At 38.5% G+C, this 18789-nt stretch overlaps 1 protein-coding gene across 1 annotated transcript; it reads right to left on the bottom strand.

The window, feature by feature from the left end:
- Positions 1-904: 904 nt before the first annotated feature.
- Positions 905-14688, bottom strand: cxcl12b (chemokine (C-X-C motif) ligand 12b (stromal cell-derived factor 1)). The gene is made up of 4 exons (XM_031289455.2): positions 14519-14688; positions 11577-11694; positions 5744-5827; positions 905-4001 (listed from the first exon to the last, which is right to left on the bottom strand). The coding sequence occupies exons 1-4, from the start codon at positions 14583-14585 to the stop codon at positions 3962-3964; spliced, it is 309 nt and encodes a 102-aa protein (XP_031145315.1). The 5' UTR covers positions 14586-14688; the 3' UTR covers positions 905-3961.
- Between the last annotated feature and the right edge of the window lie 4101 nt (positions 14689-18789).

The following is an 18789-nucleotide window of genomic DNA, read 5'->3' as shown; positions in this document are numbered from 1 at the left end:
ATGGAAATGTTCACATTCTTGAACGTATTACTTTTCCTATATAATTAATGGTACAAAGTGCTCACTGACATTGTGTCTGTGGCCAAAATGTAAATAATTGATACCTGATGATTAAAGTGGCCATATTATGCTCATTTTCAGGTTCATAATTGTAATTTGAGATTGTATCAGAATAGGTTTACATGGTTTCATTTTCAAAAAAAACACCATATTTTTGTTGTACTGCCCATTGCTGCAGATCCTCTTTTCACCCTGTGTCAGGTCTCTGTTTTAGCTACAGAGTGAGACCTCTCAACTTCTGTAACATCTTTGTTGGCAGTCGCACATGCACAGTAGCTAGGTAAGCTCACAATTGCTAGCTAGCTGTTCCTCCAACTTCGGCCTGTACAAGGCAGGATTAGGAGACTTCTAAACGAGGGCACACTTCCAACTTTACGTGGAATACCTGCAGAACAGGGACATGTAAGTAGTTCTATACAATTTATTTTGTAGATTAGGGTGAATTCCTGTGTGTTGTAGCAGCATTTTGCCATTGAGAACGAGCTAGCATGCTAACGGTTAGCAACCTAACACCCTCATTTCGGCTAGTGATGTAGAAAGCCGTGCAGATTTTGAACAGCTCACCCGGAGACCGAAGGCAGGACACATTCAGAAACCCGTATCTCAATCAAAACAGCATGGATGTTTCTTTTCAAAATACCAACGAGTCCGAGACGAGTCCGAGACAACAGAAAAGGGGCTCGTCCGGACTCAAGTACTACAGCCCTGAGGCCCGGCATAACAACTTGATAAGCCAACAGTCTATCTAGGACCTCTCTGCCCCTTAAAGGGGCACTTATAACTTTAAATAAATGACATTTATAAATAAACACAGTTTTTGACAGATAAAATACAGGCATGTAACTGGTTTAATTTAATATGAGTTTATTGAAAAAGGGATTGTGTATCATACCTAAAATACTGCCTCTTGGTTTGAAAACAGTGACAATACAGAGAATAATACTTTACGTTTTTACGTGTATGAAGGATATGTGTCAGAAGCTGCCTCAAAAGAAATGTTTCACATTGTCTCGGCACAAGTACAACATACTTTGATTATAAACACACTAGTGGAGATACATGTGAACCTGAATGTGTATTTGTTCCAAATAATACACATAAAATATTTCTGTAAAAGCTCTATTTGCACAAAGATAAAGGAGTCTAGACACAATTTAATTACACTAAATATTCTCTGCAATGACAGTGGCAGTAACACTGCAAGGGTTAAATGTTTCCACAGGGGCCACAGGACTAAACATAAAAGCACTTAAAGTCTGATTAATAAAACTAATTACCTTTTGTTACATATGTATCTCATTAACATGAATCAGTCATGAAACAGTGCGGTTAATAAAAGTTTTCCACATGTAATGCAAAATCTTTTTCGTGTTATTGAGATAATTATCACATTACACATGGGAAAGGTTGAAGTTTACAGAAGTAACACAATCTTCTTCGATGTAACTCTATAGTTAATAAAGTAATTTGGGAATGGATGGTGGTGTTGTAATGAATGAAAGGAGACTTTTGTCGTTGCATGTCAGTGCATTTGAAAACAGGAACATTTTATATTTAGCAATGTGTTCAAACAAATGAGTATAATCATATAAAATGAATGTCCATTAACTTCTATTACATTAATGGGAAGTGAATTACACTTACAGGATTATTGCACCATTAGCTCCAAATTGATATGAGTATCGACTGTGATCAGGCACTCAGCAAATAGACCGTGTAAAACAAAACAAAACAAAACATAAACCAAAGAAATGACCGCAACCAAACACAACGTGCATTTCAATTTTAGGGAAAAAAAGAAAGTGTTGCATGGCAGCAGTTAAGTGAAAGTGAAAAGAAAAGCCCGTGGGGTGCTGGGAGTGTCCAGATTGAAAGCACATGTTGGTCGCTTGGATCTCAATTTAAAGGTATTGTTCTGTTTTGGCGGCTCTGTTGACACATAATACATCAACCTCAGTAAAACTATTAAAAATTGAATCAAGTGTTCGATGGGGACGACCTGTGGGCTGAATAGTTTTCTGACTCATGTAACCCAATGACAGCAACTTTTGTTTTCAATCACTGTGTGTTGAACTTAACAGATTTCATACAGTTCACCGTTGTTACATTTCAGATGGGTTGATAAGGAGACAGTACGGAGAAAACAACAAACCAGGAGGACGATATTTGATTTGTTTGGCTTAATTTTTTCATCCACATTGTAAAAAAAAAAATAATATGAACAATTGTATCTAAGTGTTGCATACCATTACATATCTGTAAAATATTGCATGAAACCTTAAAAATGAAGCTTAATACTGTTTCTCGCAATTTAAGGTTATAGCCTTCATTTAGTAGCTACTGCCTACTGTACATTGCATTAAAAAAAGCATTTAGTAAGATTATACACAATATAAAAATAAAACAATAACATTTAAAAGACACATCTGATAATAAAGTGGCTCAAATATATATAAAAAAGTATAATCAAACAAATTTCTTTTTGCCACCGTGAACATTCCCTTTGTGATATTTATCGTTTTGCTGTTTTATGTGACAATTTATTAGCTTTTCATTCCTACCAAGGACAGGTGTTGGCATGAAAATACTGCAGGTGAAATTGCTCTGTTTTCATTTACCTATAGCATCCTTTGATAAGGTGTAAAAGATTAAAAATTATGACGATCTACGTTTTTCTAACAATGAATGAAATCGAAAGTCATGCTTTTTGAGGTTCACAGGTTTCTTCATGTAGCATGTTTTACTGTTTTAATATTTGGTCTCTGTTTACTGATATGTTAAATCAACAAAAACAGCTGCTTTGATACAGTAAGTGTTTCATTTCTTTATAGTACTGTATATATCAAGGCCTTAGTATAACATCAGCTTTCTATTTTCATTTTTCATATCAGACTAACAACAGCGCTTTAAATATTTTGTGACTGGTAAAAAAAACATAATTGTGTTTCATATAAGACATAGAGGTCACATCATCCCTTCTTAAATCTTGCATACAATAAACAGTGAAGTATAATTATGTCAATGGCTCTGACCACTTATACTAAATATGTAGCACCACAAAATCAGCGCTGGTTTCTTAGCAGTGTGTGTGAACTTCCATCTGTTTGTTCCAGCTGGTGGAGCGACTTAAAGACAATTCAAGATACTGCTGTAGCATGGCCTGCCCTGATTGGTAACTGCTTGTGAAGGGTTAACACCATTGGCCAGCCTCTGTTACTGCCCCATGACCCCTCAGTCATGGAGTAATGCCACTTTCACTTCTTACCAGAGCAAAATGTTTACATTTAAGTCCGTAACATCTCCATCCCAAATCTATTTTAGTAGTAGTATGTTGAAATAAGAGTAGTCACTCCTTTTAAAAATAGTATACATGGAGATATTACTGTGATAATAAATGACTTGGTTCACACCTCTTCAGTTTGCAAAACCACAATTAATATATAAGACATGACCAGCCAACAAAATCCCAATCCTAATTTCCTTACAGGAGAATGATGTGAATATTTTTCCATTCACACACACACACACACACACACACACACACACACACACACACACACACACACACACACACACACACACACACACACACACACACACGTGCCCATAACTCATACACATATATCTGACATTAGCATGTGTTCCATCATTTCAAGGTATAATTGCACCTGGTGCTAACATGGAGAGTTGGAGGTGACTGCGTGGGTGTACAGAGGGTTTGGTGGCGGTGCTGGGGACGGCACGGTTTGGCGGTGAAGTGCTGGTTCTGCAAGCGGTCCAGACTGGTGGACAGGTACATACAGCTTGTTTACATACATCCATAGCAGTGACAGGGAGGTATACAGGTTCAACCCGTGCCGAGGATGCTAGGCCTGACGACATACATGTCTTCCCTTTTTGTTTAGATTTTCTTGTTATTGCGTCTTCTAGATTTCTTCACCCTGGAGAGAGATACAGAAGTATTAGCTTAGTATTAGCACGAAAAGAAAAGAAGTTCATTGTTTCTATTCTTTTGCTTGAACAGATGGGAAAGTCTGTACAGGGAAATATCACCAATATTGACTGAGTATGTTGCTATGAAATCAAATCAAATCTAATGGTATATAAAAACATGATGTACTGCAGTTTTAACCCTTACCTTCATACTGCATGTCAGTTGATAATTAGTCTGGCCAAGTACAAACATTTAATTAACCAATTAACACTTACAGTTCTAATATTTTCCCTCACTCTCCCCTGTTTCCCCAACCTCCTCTTTATGAGTTGCGTGCGGTACGTGCATGTAACGCTTACTACCTTAAAGAAAATATGTTACCCGGGTACATAGTCCAGGCAGCAACAAGGATTCCTTTCAAAAAAGTAATTGGAAAAATATGTGTAGCATACAAATGTGATTTTAGGGCACAGGGTTGGTAATGTACATCTTTTCTACCATAGGATATGAATGTGCAGCGGGGCGAGTGCTGCTCGTAGCTGAGCGGTCATAGACATGTTAGGGGCCTCAGGTGTTGGCAAACAGTTTTGATGGTTGAACATCATAAAATGTAAATATAATTTATGTGTAACTGTAACTTAAAATGAAAGAGGGTGATGCTGACAAAGAGCAGCCATGCTATAAGAAAGGTTTGAAATGAGAAGAATTCAAGTTGTGATTTCCTTTGATGTGAAGACAGGAGACTGCATTTCTACATAGCCTCCACACACACGCACACACACACACACACACACACACACACACACACACACACACACACACACACACACACATACACACACGTGCACACGCACACACAAAATAGCAGACTTGAAACAAGGCTTAACAGTCATGATGTGTATCCCCACTCTCTACATACAGTATGTGCTGTGCCACATGCCAGCTTCAATAATCCACGATAACTCCCTGGATAATTTCATTTTTACTGTAAAGCACTTCTGTATTCATGCAGGTCCTTTATTACGTAACACATTAAACAATATCTCGTAAATCCTCAAAAATTACTTCATTGTTTGTTTTCACATTGTGCATCAACTGTTTATGGTGTATTACTGTAAGAAGCAGACATGCAGCCTGGCTATAATCACCACCAGACATGATGGGAACATTTTTTATGAGGAATGCACAAATTTTAACTACACAGCTCATTAAAAATTGAATTTGCTGCTGCAGTTTTTACTATGAATAGTTTTTACCCACAATGCTGCATCCCAACCGGGACAACTCTGTCACTGACGTACAAATAGTGATGATAAGTATGTATAAAATGCTTCTTAGGAATGAAAAAGTGATGTTAAAAATACAATAAACAAATGATTTGGTGCCTTAACAGTGAGCGAGCTGAGAGGGTAAAAATGATGAACATTTGATTCTTCCGTGGTCTTCTGAAGTCACAGAAACATGCTTATGAGAAAAAAGGAACCAGACATATCAATGGCAGATTTATCACTATTCTGTCTTGATGCTAATCATTTCGCAGATAATAACTCTGCTGCTTACATCAACCATGTCAGCGATTTCAGAGAATAATTGTCGGCAGGAAACTGAGAAATAGTCATTTGTAACAGTGGTTTATTTCTTCTTTGTAAAGGCTCTAAATTTAGCAGAGAAGAGGGCTTTATTTCATGTCTGTCTCTGCCGGCGATGCTTGTGTCTGCACAGAGAGAGTGAGGAGGTTTTTTGCCTTACTTGTTAATGGCGTTCTTTAAGTACTGCTGCAGCCACTTGGTCTCCGGGTTGATGCAAACCTCCCTGTTGTTCTTTAGCTTGGCACTGTGAGAGAAAAAAAGTAGAATTTGAGGGATTAGACGCCACATTCAGAGAATTTCTGCTGTTGTTCTCGTGAAGCAGGAGCAGTAGAGATAGAGAGGAGGGAAAGTATTTTAGTCTAATCCAAACTCACATGAAGGTTAATAAATCAAGTTCAAGGATGTGTACTGGAGAACATTTTCACCTCAGGGCTTTTTTTGTAGCCAAACTGGTGATGGCTTACAGTACAGATATTTTATCTCTTTTATTAGCTGTGTGGTTAACAAAAGTAACCCCAAGGAAACTTGACTGGCATTTTAACACATACCCTTAAAGAACCTGATTCAAGTTCCTTAGTTGGCTCTATTGGGTTCCATTTAGGCATTTTCTCCAAAGGACCACACAGGTGGTTTTTGCATGTTTATCTCTGTCTATCACATTTGATCTTTCCGAAAATAAAAGGCCCGTGGCGATTTCTTGCATTTAAATGGTTGCTGGTCAGTAGTATCAGAAGTTGGAATGTCCTTGAATGCAACATTATCATTTTCAGAACAGTTCCTGCTCACAACTGCAGAACCAAGCAACAATAAACAACTTTGATTTAGAATAAAAGGTGACAAATTCTTTTATACCTTTCTCAAGCAAATTTCTATTCTCTGTAAGTTGATTAAATTAATGAAAAATGGCTTCTTGCAACGTGGGTGAATTGGCTAAAAAGCCATAGCCTATAATTGAATAATGGTGGGATGAAATGTACAATTCAGGCTATTAAAGTTACACACACACACACACACACACACACACACACACACACACACACACACACACACACACACACACACACACACACACACACACACACACACACACACTGGTTGTAGGTTCTTTCAAACCTAAATGCTCCATAAGTAACATTTATAACTTCCCAAAGCATTATAAAGATGATTATACTGTATCTGTTTGGGAGGTGATATTGTTTAAGTTGAACAGATAATGCTCTAAAGGTATATCTTAAACTTGTGGCTAATAAATCACATTAATATTATTTCTTTTTCCTAAAAGCCCACTTCAACAAAAACTCAACTAAACCCTCAGAACATCTTACAACACATCCCAGTTAAAACCAGAGGATTACTACTTCTAACAAGCTTTCACCTTAATGTCAAGAGCAAAAGAATCACACTGCTGCTGTTCAATATGACATCAGCTAACCTGCATTATTTGAACCAAAAACTAACCCAGATTAATTTGTTAGTGTATATCATAACATAAAATAAAAAAGATCTGCTCTATTTACAGGCTATTTACTCCTGTTGAAGAAATCAAAGGATCTTGATGTTGAAATGAGCACATAATGTCAGGATAATATCTGATATGGTTTATGAAGGTTGAGCTCAGAAACACCTCAGCTAAGCTCTAAAAGCCTCAGCACATCCTTAAACACATCCAAGCTGAACACCAGAGGATTACTGCACATAACAGGCTGTCACCCACCCAGCGGTGAAAAATTACAGCTCTCAGTTTCCACTCAGGCACAGCTGAGGCTCACATGGCCGATCACACTGTACTGTGTGGCATATAAAGCTGTCTTTACACCGCACACCAAACATCTTAAAGCAACACTAGAGAACTTTTCCCGCTTCGGTCCCCCTACAGGTTGGAAGCGGATACATTGTCCAGTTCATTCGAACTACAGATCTGCTACCTGATCTGGCAAACTTGCATAATGTAATGTAATGGACAATTCCGCTTCCAACCTGTAGGGGGACCGAAGCGGGAAAAGTTCTCTAGTGTTGCTTTAACTCATAGTTTGATGTAGAGTTTGTCGGGGAAAGCCTTTTGGTCAGGCTGGTTAGGTTTAAAGCTATAGTGCGTATAACTGTGGAATGAGGAATTCTAAGCAATGACAACAAAACTGTCGGCGCGTCCACATGATACAAGCCTTCCGTGATCGCGCACCACCCCCACCCCTCCCCTCCCCCACGCAGTTGCTAGTAACCAAGGAGGACACGGAGGATTAAAAAAAACATGATGGACTCTTCAGAAGAGGTAATTATCTTCACTTGAGTTTCTGCATGCAAATTTCGCCAGACGCCACAATCTTCTCAACATAGCCATACTGAGAAATACAGAGAGAGTTGTGTGGAGCTGATAGTCTTAATTAGCTTTGTAGCAACTCATTTGGCAATGGCTTGAATGTAACAGACGTTCATTAATATCAAAAAGTTACGCACCAAAGCTTTAAAAGCTATGAGTGATCCTGGCTCCTTATTTACGTTAATTCAAGGATACATCTAACAGCCATTGTTATACGTGCCACACTTATTTTAGGATGCTGGAAAACAGCTTAAACTCTTAACAGAGTTGTTTAGGTAAAAGGAAAAACTGAATTTAATGAGGGTGGAGGACTTTTTATATGGTCTTAAGTCAATTTATGGTAAAACATCCAAAAGGCCGGATATGTTTTCTATCACTACTGGGTTGTTTTATGGTGCTGTTTATGTTGTTTATAGGAAGAAATCTTGTAAATGATTGTATTATAAATATTATTCAGGATGGTTTGATTGCATTTTTGTTTAATTCTGATTTGTGGCATTTTGTGTTATATGTTGTTCAAATAAAAACAATTTACATTTTTATTTCTCTATTACTTTTTATATGAATAAATTAAAAACAAAAAAAATGTTACATTCATCATAAATGTTTGAAATAATTTGAAATGATTACATTTTGTCTGCTTATTTCAAGAGAGTAAAATACAAAAACTGAGAAACTGAACTCCTTTTTCTTCTTTAATTAAACAGTAGTAAAAAATATTAATTCTCCAAAAATTGGATTTTACAACTCAGATTACGGGCGGACAACATGGCCAAAACCTTCTATCCCGATATAGGTCAATTAACTCGATAACGATATAAATCACCATATGAAGTGTTTTCTGGTCATGCAATAAATAAATGAATAGTCCTTATGAAATAACCACATGGTAAAGCCTATTTTTGTATACTTCTGTGTGAATGAAATACTTGACAAATGAACTAAATATTTGTAAGAACTTTAGTGCAAAATGAACATGACGTGTAGGGATCAGCTGACGTAAATATTGCTGTAAAGGAGTTCGGCTGCTGTTTTTTTTTTTGACATTGCAATAGAAACGATAACAAAATATTTTAAAAATATATGCACAATAGACATTTTTATATAATTTTGACGATATATATATATATATCGTCATATCACTCAGCCCTAACTCAGATGTTTATCGATATTTACTCATCAGGATCTAATTTACAGAATAAGACTGAAGCAGGAGCTGCAGAGATTTCAGAATGATCACGTTATGATGAACAGCTCTGTGGATGCAGAGAGTCTGTGTTCTTGCAAGTGATGTCTGGCCTCTTGATGGAGAGCTGAGCCAAACAGGCAACCAAGTCTCACCCCCTCCGAAGATGTGGATCTCACACCTCGGTGGCAAAAGGTTGTGTATGAGAGTTAACGACTCAAGAGGTGTCTCGCCTCACTGTTCCTCTTTCTCCTCCCTCTATCTCTCCGTCACACCGCTCTGCAAATTAAACACATTCCTCTGCGCCTTCTCACTGCTCCCTCGTCCCTGGTTTCGGATTCAATTTGAACCCCCCACACTCTCCTCCACCCTTTGCTACCCCTTTAATATGCCACCTCCCCTGTTCCTCACACACGCGAGTGAATGAGCAAATGGCCCCTAAACATAAGAGAGCAGTTAAGGAGCATCAATCCAAGCATCAGCTCTAAATCCCTCAAACTAACATCTGTGTCTGGAGGCCAAACAGCTCAGTAACTGGATCTGTGTTTGCTTTTCCTCTGGGGATGTCCCCATCTTCCCTCCTCCTTTATTTTATTAGGGTTTGCCCGCTCATCCGCTCAGGAGCTCTCTGCTGTTTTGATGTGTCTCCCTTCATCCTGTTTATCATTATGCTTGTCTGGATGACCAACTGAGAGCCTAAACCCTAATTGACTTGGCTGGAATTTGAGGGCCGGAGTTCCACAAGCAGCAGGTAGTAATTACTTCACAGCAAGTAAATACCAACAGCATGCTGGGACGGTGGGGAAAGGGCTGTTGGGGTGAGTGCACACAATGGGACGCAGGGCAGAGGGGGGAGGGGGGACATAAGGTATAGCGTTACCAGATTTTTCTCATCTGCCTCAATAGAGATATCGGAGCAACTCTGCGGGCTCCTCGCCTCCTTGAGTGACTTCTTGACTCCTCTGCCAGTTTTCTGGAGAGAGGTTGGACGGAGTTTGAGTCCCAGCTGGAGCGTTGTGTGTCCTCTCTGACCTTTTGCCATTTGCTCACCCCTTCTAACAGTCACAAGCACCCCTCCCTTTCTGGCAGAAGCCCCACAGCCTTTTAGCCTTTTGGCTGTGAGGCTTCTGCTGTCCTGTTTTCTATAGCGATCAAATGAATGAGGCTTTTTAGTTAATGTGTTCCAGACTAGTGACATTATTCTCAATGTTGCTGGGAAGTTTGAGGTGGGAAATAAATAAAAAAAAGTGGATAAGGGATACAGGAGGTCAGCAGAAATACAAAGGTAATCACTTTGACCCTTAATTATTGCTTCCTTTGCAAACCAGAAATGGCCCCCTCGAGCTCCGGCCGTCACCGCTTTCCTCTTTCTGAGAGGATCGTGTTGTTTTAAACTCAGGCCTCTCATTAGGGAAAGAATAGAAGGATCTTAACACCATGCTTCACACATCCACTCTCGATGTTTTTAGTTAAGAAGTGGATTATTACATGTTTGTTTTATATACCAAGTTATGGTGAAAAGTGATGGAAATAAAATGTAAAACAGTAAAAAAGTTAAAAAAAAACACAGACCTCAAAAAAATTAGGGCTTTATCAATAATAATAATACTCAATGGCAGATTTATTCAATGCCTTTAATTGAAAAAAGAGAAGAATATCAGCACAATAGTTGACTTTTTAGGAGGCAGAGGCTCAAAAAATGGTCATCAGCTAAGGTAGACTGGAAATCAGTTAACAATGCAAATATGACCCTATTTTGACACAGGATTCCACACAAGCAAAATGGAGTCAATCACTTGCACAAGCACAGCAAAGAAATCACATACAGTAAGTTGAGATCAGCTAGATTCCAGTTGCACTGTTGTAGTCAATAACAGGTTTAGTGCCAGGTGGAATTATTCTCAAAATGTGATATTACAGACTTTACATTACTTCTCCTCAGCAACTGATTTGCACACATGATGCCTAGACGTGCTGCATTCAGATACGTGGGCTAATCAAGGAGGCATCTTGTCCAGGTGAGCACTATGCATGGACCCAACGAGGATCAGCCACAAATTAGGTGGCCATATATTTTATAACTATATGCATGAACATTCAGTAAAAACAAAGACCCTAAAGTCCCTAAAAGTTATTTGTCAGAGAGTTGGACCAAAGTCTTTGGAGTAAACCTCTATATATGAGCACCTGCTCTACCAACTGAGCTAACCAGGCACCCAGTCGGGCCAAAGGTGAGCGGCCATGGTCTTTGCAGCACAATCAATGTTTTGGCAAAAAACTAGAAGCTTGATTTCACTTTTAAAGGCAGCACTAATATGACTCTGACCAACACAGCCTTTGAAATTCACCTACATACACCAACATCTAAAATAATTAACACAAAAGAGCTAGTCAAGTGACAGAATCCTTTAAACGATCATCAATCGTGTGCATAAGGAAATACATTTCTTCAAGTTAATCACCACAATAATTTTACACTCATCTACTCACATGACTTGGAAGGGGCAGTTGGGTGTGTGGAGGAACTTGAGCTCTTTGATGGAGCGCTGAGGAACTGTGTTGAGGGTTGAACGACAATAGCACCGCTCTACCAGACTGATGGGCTTTGCTGCAAACACACAACAGGGAAAACAAATTAGCATCAGTGTGATAAAACTACAAGACAACAAATTGGGCAGTTAAAACAAGTAGAATACATTTGGTTCTCAGTGTTGTGTTACAAATACATTAAACAGGGCACAACAGCAGTTTTATGAAGTTAAAATATAAAATGTATAGATTTTCATTTAGGTCTAAGCATGAGGGCAAGAAAAGCTTAACAACAAGCTTTCATGAGTAGAGGATCTGACACACACACACACACACACACACACACACACACACACACACACACACACACACACTATTGTTATTTGTTTAGTGTTGCAGGACACTTGAAGTTAGACAAAATCAGGTTTGTTGACAAAGGAAACTTATTTTGATCTAAAGGTTTTTATCATATTTAAGCAGAAGTAGATAAAGTGACAGCTATATGTTTTTTTTTCTTTTAAACAATTTAAACGTTTCATTGTTCATGAAACAGAGAAGGGTTAATTTTGGTTCATATGCGAATTTAAATATTTACATCAAGTTAAATTACAATCCAAACACAGTAGCTTCTACTTCATTTCCGTTGTGATTAAATGCTCAGCAGACAAATTGTAAGCATGTTTAATCTACTGTAACAAGCCTTTACAAAGCATGGGAACGTATGAGTTTACCTGCTATTGCTCTGAACAACATGTTCATTAAAAAGAGATTAGCCCTTTTATGACCAGTCACACTCACACACACATGCAGAATTTCAGCTTTTCACTCCCTGAGCATTGAGCCCGGCCACTCTGATGGAGAAGGGTCCTCTACATTCAATTTCCAATATTTGCCCCTTTTATGAAAGAGCACTCTGCGGCTCAGACCGCATCAACAGCCTCTGAGAAAAATCACCTCAAGGACATTCTTAAAATGATTACAAATCACCCCTGGGCCTCCATAGAGGTTTGTGGGGGGCCAGAGGACCACAGATGCACTGAAGTAATTCCAAGTACACACAATTACAATCTGATTTGGACCTGTAAACTGAAATACAGTTTACAGATTTTCTGAAGAAATTATGATGGTTGTAAAAATGTCAGTGAAAACAACCTGCAATAAAACTTTAAATCTGGAGTCCATCCTTAAAGCCTTGATGCTGTAAAGTGCATTACTCCATTGATTACATACAAATGGTTTGAAAGGGAAAATGCTTCATTGAGGCTGTAGTGTGTATCAAGAAATGATTAGAAAAGTTCACAGAGCAGATGGTGGTTTTGCAACAACTCATTCTTTATATCAGCCATTTCCTGCCCAGATAAACACAAATGAATTAAACCAGTGCATCATGTGTAACATACTTACTAACAGACTCAACTAACAGATTTTTGTTATGGGGTTCAACATATTCCTATTGATATGCATGTTTATAATGCAACACCAAATGTGTTGCCACAAATGGCTAAATCCTGAGTAATATCAGCCTAATGATTCACACCCATTCAGGCTCTATTCTAATGCAAACTAAGGGATCATTATGCAGCACGCAGCACCGGGGCCAGAGGCGAGCATCCACTGCTATCACCGCCGCATTGTTTATCCCTAATTACAAACTAATTAAAAGAAAGCAAAGGGAAAAGACAAATACACACATTTAGACCTAACTCCTTAATATGCAACCAGGGGTCTTACTGGGCCCGAAACAACAAGCATAGCATAACGCAGGCCAGGCGACTCAACACCCTTCTGTCTCCTACCAAGGTTAACATGTGGGAGATTAATGTGGGGTCACTGTGGAAACTGACCTCCTCCTGTGGTACGTGAAGGATTTTAGCTCAAAATACTGAATATAATAAAAAATTGCAATCTGATCTATTATTTTTTTTTTTTTTTAAATGAATCCTTTAAAATGTTACAAAAAGCTGCAGTAGTAATGCAGATTACTGATTACAGTCAATATAATATATATTGTGATTTAACTTCTATACCAGTAATCCAGGGCTGCAATTAACAATTGTTTTCATAATTGATTAATCTGCTGATTATTTTCTCAATTATTCGTTTTGGCCCATACAATATCACAATTCAAAATTTCCCACAGCCCATTTCACATTTGCAGGTTTTTTTGAGACCAACAGTCTAAAATCTGAATATATTCAATTTGCTATAAAATAAAACAGCAAAAAAAAAGAAAGAAGAAAGAAAAGGATTGACCAATCAATCGATTCTCAAAATAGTTGCAGATTCATTTTCTGTACGTCGACTAATTGACTAATTGTTTGAGCTCTTCAATAATCATTTATTCAAAACAGGTAAATGGTGGATGAATCATTTTGGATGAAAAGTCTACTCTCTGAAAACTATTATTCCATGTCTGAAAAAACATGAGAACTAAATCAAAGCAGGACATTAAAGTGCTGGAGTTTCACAGCAACAAGTGAGACAAGAGATTTAAAACGGTATCATTCTTGTCTGAAGCTAATAAAACTCATGAACCATCAAACCATCACCATTCAGGTGAATGAAACCTGACAGAGAACTACCAACAATGTCAAAAGTTAAGGTTTGATAATGAACGAGAATATTTATTTAAATTTCAGACATTCACCTGATTTTCTAAAAATAGACCGAATCCACAAATCCAAAAAAATACACAGCCAAGATTAAAAATAATCCAAATGCTAAAAGCCTCAACATCCAGACATCCCCATCTTGAGATGGTTTGGAGGACTTGTTGCTTTAAGACTAAAACATATCATGTAACAACATTCCTTCAACCAAGAATCAGTGAAAACCCTCAAACAAGATCAAACCAACAATCTCTCTGCACCATAAAAAGTATCCCGTCTGTCTCCTGGACTCACCGTTGGAGGTTGGTACATGTGTGGCCACGGCCAGCAGAGCCATCAGTGCCAGCAGTTTGACATCCATGGTGGTGGGCTAACAGGCTGCAGGAGGGCTGCTCTCTCTCTCTGCTACAATCCAGGGCACAACTGTGACTGCCAGCTCTGCTCTGCACTGTGTTAAATCTTCAGATTGGGAGAGAGAGAGAGAGAGAGAGAGAGAGAGAGAGGAAGAGGGAGGGAGGATGGAGTTTCTCAGGAGGGAGGGGGGGTCCCATCATGGAGGGAGGAGAGGAGGTGGGGGGGAGGAGGGGGGGGGGGGGATTGGGAGCAGCAGTGAGTCAGTAGAGACTTCCTCGATTGTAAATGTGTTGGCTGGGAATCAAGGAGAGAGTCTGAGGGGAAATCTCTCTCTTTTTCTCCTCACTTTCCAGTAAGGGTTCCTTTTTTTTGTCACTTTCTCTGTTAGGGTTGCTCATTTGTCTATTTCATCGTCTTTGTTGTCCTTTTCTTTTTCCCTTTTCCAATTTATTTGCCACTTCTTGCCACCTGACACACACACACACACACACACACACACACACACACACACACACACACACACACACACACACACACACACACACTCTGAGTCCTCACTCAGACTGTTTTCAGAGCCAGGTTCCCTGCTGTTGCACTAATATTGTTGTGTTATTGTTTACAGGGACACAGACTGAGCTCTCTCTCTCTCTCTCTCTCTCTCTCTCTCTCTCTCTCTCTCTCTCTCTCTCTGTCTGTTCTCTCTCACTGTACTCTTTCTTTCTTTCTCTTTTCCCCACTTGTTGACTCCCTGTCATCTGGCTCGGCTCCAATCCATGACACCTGGTTCATATCTGCTCCCCTGGATTTCCTGTCAGTTTCACTGTCTGCTCTCTGATGAAACTATTACTGTAAAGGAATGTTTAGATTTGTCAATTGTATGATTAAAATGAGAGTGGGAGAACCTGTGATTAATACAAAAATGAGAATCACTGTAGGTTCAATATACAAACTAATTGTGAATGACTAATGCGATCCTCCAGACCAAGATTTTTTTTAAAAGCTGATATTTGGAGAGGAAGCTTCTGCCATGCTGTTATTTGCTATGGTCTTAACAGCTTTAAATTATATATTTATTTATATTCTAAAGGATGGAGAAGAAAAACAGTTTATAGTCCTTTTTTACAAGTAGAGTAAATGACAAAGTTTGGAAACATCTTGCCAGATATGAGAATATTACATAAATTCATATGCAGAAAAGCTCTGTCAATTCCTTATTTTGTACATATTATCGTCAGACCTTAGGATTGATTCTGTCAAATACCTGTAACTCAAAATAAAACCTCCTTTTACATGTAACGTTTAGCTTTGACAGAAAATACAGCCATTGTTTCCTTGACCCTCTGACAGTGAATCTTTATGAACAGTTAAAAGGAATTATATCCTAATATACAGTAGGTATACATTTGTAGGTAACTTATTAACTCATTCGTAGTTCTTTTTTTTGTTGATCAATAATCAATAGTCATATAAACTAAGTATAAGTATACAATTTCAAAATATTTAGTGTTTAGTGGACATATTATGTCTGAAAAATGAAATAAAAACATGAACATTTATAAAGGACATAACAATAACAATAACTCAACAATAACTCAACAATTTTTCCCACTTCTCATTAACTTCTTTTTTTAATAACCCAACCAGTGAGGCAACTTTTTGGGAATCATTCCAAGTGATTTCAAGTGATTGTAAAGCATTTTGGGAAATACATACATATTTGTTCATATTTTGCTTGCAAAAAGTAGTGTGGTATCAACCTTAGCATCTAACTGTCTAAAAAAGTGAATAAACGCACACCCCAAAATGTTGCACTATTCTTTTAACATTTTTCTGTGTTAAAAATGTTTACGTTTACGGTGACAGATATAGCTAACGAGTATTGGAGGGACCTATATTATAGAAGAGCTGATATGGTATGTAAAACTACATAGTGTCATTAGCTTGTGAATGCGTTGCAGGCTCCTTGTTACATAAACAGTGATGATTTTGCAGTGCATAAATATTCTAACTAATTCTAACTGAAGATCTGATGGAGAACCTCTAACTTCCTCTGGAAAAATGGACTAAAACAGTGAGCAACACTGTAACGGGACACAGATGTGTGTGTAGATGTTGCTGTGCAGTTAGTTCAATATATGCATGTTTGTACATGTCTGTACATACATGTGTGTGTGTGTGTCTGAAAACATGCATGCAATTATGCATGTCTTTGTCTCCTTTCCCTCTATTCAGCTGCATTGAATCCAGCAGCTGGTAGACTGAAACTGATCTTCATGCCAGAACTTGACGCTTTCCCTGTCAGAGCTGTTGGTGATTCAACTCCCCCTCCCCCCCCCACCCTCATCTGCAGCCCCCTACCACCAGCACCACCAGTAATAAAACCATATATTGCTAAAGACTGCCTGTCAATTCATACACTGAAACTCCTCCCCTGCAGTTTACTGGCCCATACCATGGCGGCGTGTTGAGAGAGGACTCGCAGGCCTGAGTCCTGCTGTAAGCTGTAAACCTGAGACAGTGTTTACTGTTAGCCAGAGAGTCATCCAATATAACAGTCATTAACAGTGGGGAGATGCAATTGAGCTGTGAAGAGACAAACATCCAATTACTTCAGAGGAATTTACTTTGTTTTTTTGACACAAACAATGCGATTTTATTGTTTTATGGCCCAAGTAACAGCACATAATCCAGTTATCAGCTAACAGATGGCAGTTTTTGTTAGTTATGTGTGTGCTTTAGCTGCTTTACAATCATGCAAATTATAAAGTTCATATTTTATAACTTACTTATGAGTAGTATCTAGCCATACAGGTAGTTTTGCTTTTATTTGCCACAGACTTGAGACTAAGATACTTGAGATTTCTGCTGCCTCCCTCATAATGGAGGTGAATGGAATTTTTGTTTTTGGAGAATTGAAAAACGACCTTTCAAATACTTCATCAGCAACATTACTTAACAGTAACAATCTAATCTTGATTATCCACAGACTACATTGTTTTCACTGGAACTACATGGAAATAGTCCCTGTTAAAAAGTGTGTTCTGTGGATTATCCAAAGTAAAAGAATTGGGAAAGAGTTTGTGCTCTTGATTCCAGGCTTTCCAAAAGATACTGTAGTGTCAGGTGTGTGACTTCAGATGCAAAAAAAGAATAAATGTATTAAGTGTGCAGAAGGTGACACAATGTGAAATAATTATTGGGCAAAAGGTTTTGGTCAAAGGTCCATCGTCAGCACAATGTCATCTGTTATCCATAGTAACCAGGATGCTTTTTGCTTAATAATTGTTCAAATGTAATTTGTCACTGTTGTGAGCACTACAAACCAAATACCATTCACTTCCATTATGTTGGCGTTGAAACAGAAATCTCAAAACCTGGACAAATAAAACCCAAACTACAGTATCTCACTCTAGATTCCATTAAAGGCAAGTTAAAAAAGTGTTTTTCGTATTTTGGATGAACTGACTCTTTAATGTAATAATTTGTGTATTAGATTATGAGCTTTAAAACGGACCACAGTACTAGTTTTTAAAACCAGCGGCTGGGAAACAGATGTGGTCTTAAACACAGTGCCTCACAGTGAAGCTAACCTTGCTCCGTGCTCCACACCCTCAACACACAATGTTTGGATTTCCCCCATGGATCTTACGTTTCTATGATGGGATGTTTGGCAGTGTAAAATAAGTCTGCATTATGTTTCATGCAAACACTAACATTTACAAGTTAGCTCAGATAAACCCCAAACTCCCAAACTACCTAAACCTTGTCAATCTTATCATCACAGCGCTGAGAGTTGTATTTACTGAGACACAAAAACAAATGTCAGAAGTGTTTTAGCCGCTCCAGCGCTAACACGCCACAGAAGCATGGCTGCAATCGTGGCCGGGAATGTGTTTGGCACGTTTACCGCTGCCCTGTGGGACAACACTGCCACTTGTATCACACGTGGGGTCAAAGGTCAGTGTTTCATGTCCCTGTATAGGGTTACAGGCTGCCAGGTCTTTGTTCTGGACCAGTCCTGATAGACGAGCTTGCACAAATGGCTGCCATGATGAGGGACATGATGGAGAGCAGACGAGTATTTGGTCTGGGTGGATGGTCTGCATCAGGTCCACACATGCATCAGCAGCATCCTATTTTAATTAAGTAATTGCCCAAATAAAGGTTATTAGGTGCAATAAACTTCTTCATTTTCACTGTAAATGTGATTG

Source organism: Sander lucioperca, chromosome 4 (assembly GCF_008315115.2).
Source record: "Sander lucioperca isolate FBNREF2018 chromosome 4, SLUC_FBN_1.2, whole genome shotgun sequence".
In the NCBI taxonomy this organism is placed as follows: Eukaryota; Metazoa; Chordata; class Actinopteri; order Perciformes; family Percidae; genus Sander; species Sander lucioperca.
The sequence above is the reverse complement of the archived record's forward strand: the minus strand, read 5'-3'. Positions and strand labels throughout refer to the sequence as shown.

Bases quoted from the DNA above. Each gene is read 5' to 3' on its own strand.
- cxcl12b (XM_031289455.2), bottom strand. From the start codon at position 14,585: ATGGATGTCAAACTGCTGGCACTGATGGCTCTGCTGGCCGTGGCCACA. The intron at 5,828-11,576 runs GTGAGTAGATGA...TTTCTCTCACAG, and splicing joins AACTGCCCCTTCCAAGTCAT to TGCCAAGCTAAAGAACAACA. The intron at 4,002-5,743 runs GTAAGGCAAAAA...ATCTCTCTCCAG, and splicing joins TTAAAGAACGCCATTAACAA to GGTGAAGAAATCTAGAAGAC.